Consider the following 8,480-nt stretch of genomic DNA (forward strand, 5'->3'; position numbering starts at 1 on the left):
AGCTGTCTTTGATCTCTGCTGATGAAAATCAAACGTGCAGGTTTTTTCAGGATGCCGTAGGCCAAATATAATTAGTATGGAGATTTCTGGTTTGTCCAACTTTCAAGAGAAGGAACCCTACCTGTATTTTGGACCAGCATACCACCACCTAAGTGCAGATGAAGTGATCCTCATCCACGGAACAAGAAGAAAAACGCCAGTTCAAAGGACCTTTGGAACAAGACTCTTGACTAGCCTAAAGTGGCGAGCACACAGTTCTGTGCAGGGCAGCTGTATCCGACCCATCTAGGCCGGTCTGTTACTCTTTTAGCTCATGACGGGGTGGTTCTGGTTTTTGCATCTCCCATTTAAAACATCAAAAAGCTTTGCATTTGGCCAGGCAGACTTTAAACTCACATCTCCAAAAGTTTAAGTGGCATGAAACTTTATGAAGTTGTGAATCATTCAGTGCCGATACACCAGGAAGCACACTGTTTTTCTGGACATGCAGTGGCATCCAGCAGAACCCGTGGAGGCCCCCTTGGCACACTAGATCAGCAGTTCTCAAACTTGTTCATCGCAGGAGCCCTTTATACTCTTTAAAATTACTAGGGACCCCAAAGAGCTTTTTAAAGTGTTATGTTCCAGCCATTGACATGTACCACATTAGAAGTTAAAACAGAGGACATTTTACTTTTTTAATGTTTGTTTATTTTTGAGAGAGAGTGTGAGCAGGGGAGGGGCAGAGAGAGAGGGAGACACAGAATTTGAAGCAGTCTTCAGGCTCTCAGCTGTCAGCACAGAGCCCGATATGGAGCTCAAACTCACAAACCGCGAGATCATGACCTGAGCTGGTCAGACGCTTCAGTGACTGAGCCACCTGGGTGCCCCAAAACACAGCATTTTAAATATGTATTAATTTATTTAAAAATAATCAGAAAACCATTACATGTTAATATAAAGACATACTTTCATGAAAACAACTAAATTTTCAAAAGAAAAAATCCTAGGGAGAAGAGTGGCACTGTTTTACATTTTTGCAGACCTCTTTAGACCTCAAGCTTCACAGAAGGCAGCTCTATTCGCAAAGCTGTCATCCTATCACATGTCAGGTAGCTGCTGAAAAACTCCACTGTGCATTCATTCGTGGAAGAATGGGAGAGAAAAAGGCAATTAGCATCTTAATATAATTATGAAAGTAGTTTGGACTCCTCAGATCCCAGAGAAGTTATGGGATCCTAGGGGTCTATAGACCACACTTTGAAAACTTCCCTATAGGAGTCACATAGTTGAATGCTGTCTAGAACACCAAGGGAAGAAGGAAGAAGGGGAGAGAGGAACCAACTAAGGAACGCTTAACATGTTAAAACATCTAAAATAACCACTAAAATACTAAACACAGAGTATATGATTTCCAATTCAGTGATATGAGAAACAAATATGAGAATGATATGAGAAATGAAAAGAAATTAAAAAAAACCTTAATCCCAAAGGAAGGCAAGAAGAGAGAAAAAAGAAATATAAGAAGGTGAAGAAAATAGCACAAAATAAGATGGTAGGCGTTTCATTTTTTTTTTTTTTTCTTAAATGTCTGTGTTCACTGTGATAATTCATCTGACTGTTACAATTACTATTAGGCCATTCGCAGTATGAGTGTATATTTCAGTATGTGGGTACACTTCCATGGAAGCGTTTAAAAATAAGATGGGGCAGGAACACCTGGGATGGTCAGTCAGTTAAGCATCCGACTTTGGCTCAGGCCATGATCTCACAGCTGGTGGGTTGGAGCCCCACGTCGGGCTCTGTGCTGACAGCTCAGAGCCTGGATCTTCCTTCGGATTCTGTGTCTCCTTCTGTCTCTGCCCCTTCCCTGCTTGCACTCTATCTCTCTCTCAAAAATAAATAGACATTAAAACTTTTTTTAATTAAAAAAAATAAGATGGGGCAGAAATAAATCCAAGCATATTGGAAATTATTTTTATATAAGTATAAATGAATAAAACAATACAGGTAAAAGACCAATACGGTTGAATTGTCAGACCATATTACATACAAAACATCCAGCCACTGTATATATTGCTTGTAAAAGATGCACCTGACCTAAGGATATAGAAAGCTGGAAAGTAAAAGGATGGACAGTGATGTACTGGGAAAATACTAACCACGAAAACAAGTTGGTGTGGCTATATTTATATCAGACCAAATAAATTTTAAGGCAAAAGGAATGACCAACATTTCATTTTAGCAGGAAGACAGAACTACGAGGAGAAGTAGACAAGTTCACCATCACGGAGGAGCAGGTGACACACCTCTCCATGTAACTGGTAGATCAAATAGAGCAAAAGTAAATAATGGTTATAAGGATTCGAACATCACAGATGAACAAATTTGATCTAAGGTGTGCAGAGACAACATGCGCCTGGCGATCGCAGGATCTGTGTTCTTGTCACACCTGGAACGTTAGATTGACAATATTCCAGGCCCAAAAGCGATTCTCAACAAATTTCAACGAGTTGGAACCATTCAAACCATATTCTCTGGCCACAGTGCCGTTTGGGTAGGAACAAGTAACGGAAAGATCAAGAAGAATTTGTATGCTTGAAAATAAAGAAAATGTCTAAACTTGAGTCCAAGGAAAAAAATCCTGTGGAAGTTAGGGCCTATTAGAACTTAAAATAGTGAAAATTATGCAAATGCAGGCTTGTAGCATCCCACTGACACTGCACTTCATAGTCTCACATGCTTGCGATAGCAAAGAACAGAGGTTAAAGATGAACGAATGTCAAGTTGAAATATGCTAGAAAGCGAGCAACTGAAAAGACTCCATAAAGTAGGAGGAAGGGAACAACCCAACACTGATGAAATAGAAAGCATAGATAAATACCAGAGAAGGCCTTGGGCTTTTGAAAAGATGAGTTTCAACAGACTTCTGGCAAGATAGATGATGCAAAAAAGAAGACACACATACACAGTGTTGGAGACTGAAAATAGGGCAGAACTACTGAAGAGTATCCTGACCCGAGTTTCTTCACACCAGAGCTGACTCTTCCCTCAAGGACTGTTTCTTTTCTTGCCCGTTTCATAGACTTGAGCCAGCAACCGCTTTGGCTGGGGGGCTAGACCTCCGGGCTCCCATGGCAGGATCCTGTCTGACTCTCCAGACTCCTGCCTGTGCTAGACGTTCAGACCTGGAGCGTGGAGCACCCCCCCCCCCCCCACCGCCCCGCCGAATCAGGGCCAAGGATTGAGCAAAAAGCTTTGCACCGGCTGAAGGAATGCTACCATCATATAGCTACTGAATGGGGAGAGAATTCCAAGGATAAAAGGGCTGTGGCTGACCAGGAGGCAGTGCCGGCCACAAATAAGGAAATGTCATAACTGCCAGGAAACAAAACAAAAGCACCGACCCAGTGGATGAGTTGGATTTGGGAGGTCTACTGCTCTTCTGTGCCTCTTAAGCTAGGCACAGGTGAACTCACCCCAGTTCTGTTTCACTGTTCCCCATTTGGAGCCCTCCCCGCAAAATGTTTCCCCGAGCTGGCAGAGTTAGTCTCCTGTGAAGCCGACATTGGCCATACCCAAACTCTCATCTCCTCTCTCTGCGGCGGCTTCTCCAGCTTTTCTCTTGCAGCGCCCTGCCAACGAGGCAGCCCAGCTCTGCAGACTCCGCAGCTTCCTATCCAAGGCTTTGCGCATAACTGAGGAGGAGAAATAGAAAACCAAGGGGTCGATGCAAGCATTGAGAGCACTGAGCAACACAGCGTACACCCACCATTTTTCACTTTTTCCCTCTAAGAACCCCACCACGTGAGACACATTGTAGGGCCCAAAGCAGACCAGGAAGTTGAAGAGGGTCACGGCGGCCAGCGCCACCGCTCTCCAGCGCTTCCGCGTCCCCACTTGGGGTCTGGAGAGCATGATATGCACAAAGCGCCAGTAGCAGAAGATGGTGACCAGCATGGGGATGAGGAAGAGGGTGAGACACAGCTCTAGCCGCACAGGAAGCAATATGGCCAGTTGCTCTTGGGTGAAGTTGTCATAGCAGAGAGGGAGGCCGTTGGCCTCACCCCCGACCTTGTTGGCTGGTAAGTAATGGACGATGACCACAATGCTGCAGCGTCCAAAGGACAAGAGGCAGGAGACCAGAGAGGCGATCACTCCGTACACGGGTTGACGGGACTGCTTGTACTGCACGGGGAAAGCCACGCTGCGGTAACGCTCGATGCTGATGCCCGCCAGGAGCCACGTGCTGTAGTAGATGCTGCTGTAGAAGCCGTAAGCAGTGAGGGCGCAGAGGACATCCCCCAAGGGCCAGAAATCGTAGGCGGCCTCAACCATCTTGAAGGGCAGCAGCAGCAGCAGCAGGAGGTCCGCCAGCGTCAGGCTGAGCAGGAGGATGTGGACGGGCGCAGGGTGAGGCTGGCGGACCCGCCCCACGAAGGCCCGCAGGGCCAGGAGGTTGGCAGGGAGACCAATGAGAAAATACATTATGTAGACAAAGAGAAGTCCCAGGCTGTGGGGACTCGGGGCCATCCTTCCTGAAGAGACAGAAAATGAGGTCAGAATCCTCTCTGACCATGGGCTTCCCAGCCCCAAACCAAGGTGACTCCATTGTCAGCCTCAATGTGTCTCCTCTCCCTGCCTTGCCGAGTGGTTGTGGCTGACCCTTCAAAACTGAGCACTGCTCTGCTTCCTGTGCTTCAGGGAGAAAGAAGGCCTCCTTGCTCCCTTGCACAATTACTTCTGGAAGGAAGAAGAGGAAAAGAAAGGAGAGGAGAGGTGGGGAGGGGAGGGAGGGAGGGAGGACAGGACGGAAGAAAGGAAGGATGATTAGTCTCCTAAACGTTGTGATGTCTTAGAAGTTCCCACAGGAAAAGTTCTGAGGTCTCCAAGTCCCCACTAGAAAGGCCCCTTTGTGAGGGCAGTGAGCTCATCTGTCTTGTTCACCACTGTGTCCTAGGACCTGGGACTGTGCCTGGTGCATAGTAGGTGCTCAACACTATCTGTTGATAAATGAATGGCTGTATGAACAGAGGGGAAGGAAACAGCTGCTTCATTACCTAAAGGGACTAAGCCTGAGGCTGTCCCTGAGTTTCTCCAAATTTTGCTCAGCCTGGTTGTGGTTTCTTTCTTTATATTTGCCTCTTTTCTCTTTCTTTTCCCTCCACAAGTCTTTGGGCTTGAACAGAAGACTCTCAGCTTCACCCCTGCAAATGAGAATTTGGTCAGGCCCGAGGGATGGGCATGTTGAGCCCGAGGTGAGTCCCAGACACCCAGCTTCTTGATTCTACGCTGAGCCCTTCAAAGAAAACCTGTAGGTTTTGGGGCGGGGTGGGGGGAAGGGCTAGGGATGGGAGGGATCTGAGCTGGGCCAGGTCGGCAGGATCCCAGCCCCGGCCATGCCTCCTGTCAGTCACATGACTAGGAAAATCACTTAGGTCCTCGAATCACAGATAACCATGATTTCTCTAGAAGTACCACAATTCCTAGCCTGCTACCTGCAAATGCACCCTTTCTCGCTGCCTGAAGAAAGCACATGTATGTGAGTTTTATGTCGATCGAGTATAACGTTTAATCTCTTATTTCTCACTAGAAGGGAGACATTTAAAATAAAACTTGAGTCCTCAACCTGTTACTGCTAGCATGTTACTGGTGTCCCATTTGGTATCACGTTCCCAGAGCAGAGCATCTGAAGTAGAGGGTCAGGTGAACAGGGTCATTCCCATCTAGCTGGGGCTGAGCTCACTTTTCATTTTCCCACCCCTCTCACCTGCACCCGGCCCCCACCAGCACCACCAGCTCGCCACTTGACTTGTCCTGGCCCCTTTCCCATCTCTCTGACCTCTCGTCCTATCTCCTCGGAGAGTAAACTCCATACTCTGCCCCCCCTTCATAAGTTTATCTGCACTCACTCCTTCCTTCTGTCCCATCCCTTTGTGGGCTTGTGATCCCAATGACCTCTTCCCTGAGCACAAGCAAAGTTGGGTGTCTTGCCTTTTCCTGGAGACAGTCGGATGGCTTTTCAAATTCGTTGGGTCTCAGGAGCAGGAAGAACTTTGTCTAACTGGACCACCTTTTTCTCTTCCACAAACACGAGACTTTTATACCTGGATGAGTCACGTGGTCAAAGAGAGGAAGGTCGGTAGCTGAGCTCTTCCCAAGGCAGTTTGACCCTCTGGATCTCCCGCCAAATTCTGTCCCCACCAAACTTATTTCTCCCAGAATCCAGATCACAACTCTTCTTTTGGGCTTCCTCCTCTTTCCCCGTTTCAAGTAATCAATTCTGTTTTCCTTTGCGTGGGAAATTATTCCAGTTTTGAACACGTGGCCTCTTCCTGCTCCTTCCACTCTTTCTGCACCCTTTCCTTCCCCATCTTTGCTCTCAAGGCCCCTGACATAATCCGTTTCCTGTTCTCTTTCTAGGAGGCTCTTCTGAAACTCATTAGTGTCCTAAGCATTGTCTGACTTCCTCTGGCCCATCAGGTCCCTTCCTTTTTTTATTTTTTTAATTTTTAAAAATATTTATTTATTTTTGAGAGAGAGAGAGAGAGAGGCAGACTGCAAGTGGGGGAGGGGCAGAGAGAGAGAGAGAGAGAGAGAGAGGGAGACACAGAATCCAAAGCAGGCTCTAGGCTCCGAGCTGTCAGCACAGAGCCCGACGCAGGGCTAGAACTCACAAACTGTGAGGTCGTGACCTGAGCCGAAGTTGGATGCTTAAACGACTGAGCCACCCAGGCGCCCCCCCCAGAAAGCATCTCTTATTGCCTATCACTCCCCACATTGGTCCCCAAGTGATCTCTCTATGTTCCTGTAGGCTGGCCTTCCCTAACCTACGCTGTACCTGTCCTAAAATGGGCATTCAGGAATTGGTTTTGATGCTTGATACACATGGGCAAAGGGAACATAATTATCTTTCACTCTCTACCAAATTAATTTGTACCATGTTGCTGTCTGCATTTGATTGAGCGACAGAAACTTACTGGAAAGGTGAAGAGTGCTGCCACATAAGGCTGCTCTCATCCTAAAATGCCAGGGGAGGGTCCTCCTTTCTCCACCCCTGTCCCCAAGGAGCTGATTCCCCCGTCAGAACAGAGCTGAAGAATCTATTAGCAGGTGCTAGGACCACGGGAGACCACGGGAGTCTGTTAGCCCACCCTTGGGATGTTGGCCTTCCCATGGGATGTTGGGGTGGCGTCTAGGTAAGATTGGCTCTTCCGCAAGGGACTGTTTTGAAGTTTGTCCGTAGAAAAAAACCAATGTACAATTCCTTGCACGTCACAGGCACTCGCATAGCTGTGGAGTGAAAGGACAGGAGCTGGGGGTGCCCATGAGCTTGCCAGCTGCCGACACAAGCGACAAGGAGGTCAGAACCTGCACTTTTTGTCTTCCCTTTTATCTCCGTTCTGTCACCCAAGCCAGCAGTGTTGGGACGTCCGTGGTGCTCAGGCCCCAGGGTCACCGGGGTAGAAAGGGGAGTGCAGACTAAACCGTTTGAGAGAACCAGCCGGCTCCGCGGACCTCGCACACAGCCGCGTCACGGGGGCGGGCCACGCAGCATCCCTACTTTCCTTCAGTGAAGCGTTGCCCAGGCTGCTCACGGCAGATTGGCGCGTGGGCTTCCTCCACGTGCCCCACCTTTCACATCACCTCACCCCCCAGTTGTCAGACGCCCTGAGCCCTTGCTCCGTGCAGACCCTGCTCTAGGCGCCGCGGACATGGGCGAATGGGACAGACAGTAATCAGGGAAACCATCCAGGGAATTTCAAGTGAAGGAAGGAAGCAGAAAGGGAAATCAAGAGGGAGGCTGGCATGGGGCTTTTGGGGGAGAGAGCTGTCAGGAAAGGCCTGGGCTAAGCAGGGGTGTTCGCACAGAGGAGAGGAGCCAGCCATGGGTAGAGCGTTGCAGGTAGAGGGGACAGCAAGCACCAGAGCCCTGCAGCGGGAACAGACTTGCTGTGTCAGAGGAACTGAAAGGAGGCCAGGGTGGCTGGGTGCAGAAGCCAGGTCAGGCCACTCAGCCTGTGGGCGGCGGTGAGAGGGCCCAGGAGGGAGTTAGAGAGTGCTGACTGTCATCTGGAGTTGTTCGACCTCAGAGGACAGACAGCTGTCACATCTGCATCCGTTGATCTTATCTCCCTCTCTTGCTCTTTGGTGTGTCCCGATAAGCTGCCCTAGCCAGGCAGAAGCTGCCAGCCCCCTTCTTGTTTCTCCTAACACACATCACTGTGTCTTCATCACTGTCCTCTTCAGCATCAGCACCAACAGATTGGGGAAAGGCCAGAGAGGGGGGCGTTGAGCATGAAGTCTCTGGGAAACATTTTAAGAGGCTAAGGAACAGTGGTGCCCGGTCACACGCTCAGTGGCATGCACCACCAGGGGAAGGGAGGGGAAGGGAGGGACATGGGCCCATCCAGGGAGCAGGGTTCAAGGTAGTCACTGCCGTACTTGCTCTTGAGCCAGCCCCCTGGACAGCTCAGCCCACTGCAGTTCAGCTGCACCCC

General features: G+C 49.0%; 1 protein-coding gene across 1 annotated transcript; it reads right to left on the bottom strand.

The window, feature by feature from the left end:
* Positions 1-3,197: 3,197 nt before the first annotated feature.
* Positions 3,198-4,512, bottom strand: LOC122495027 (free fatty acid receptor 2-like). Its single transcript, XM_043600734.1, has one exon. It carries the CDS (start codon positions 4,510-4,512, stop codon positions 3,526-3,528), a length of 987 nt encoding a protein of 328 aa, XP_043456669.1. The 3' UTR covers positions 3,198-3,525.
* Between the last annotated feature and the right edge of the window lie 3,968 nt (positions 4,513-8,480).

This window comes from Prionailurus bengalensis, chromosome E2 (genome assembly GCF_016509475.1).
Source record: "Prionailurus bengalensis isolate Pbe53 chromosome E2, Fcat_Pben_1.1_paternal_pri, whole genome shotgun sequence".
Taxonomy (NCBI): Eukaryota; Metazoa; Chordata; class Mammalia; order Carnivora; family Felidae; genus Prionailurus; species Prionailurus bengalensis.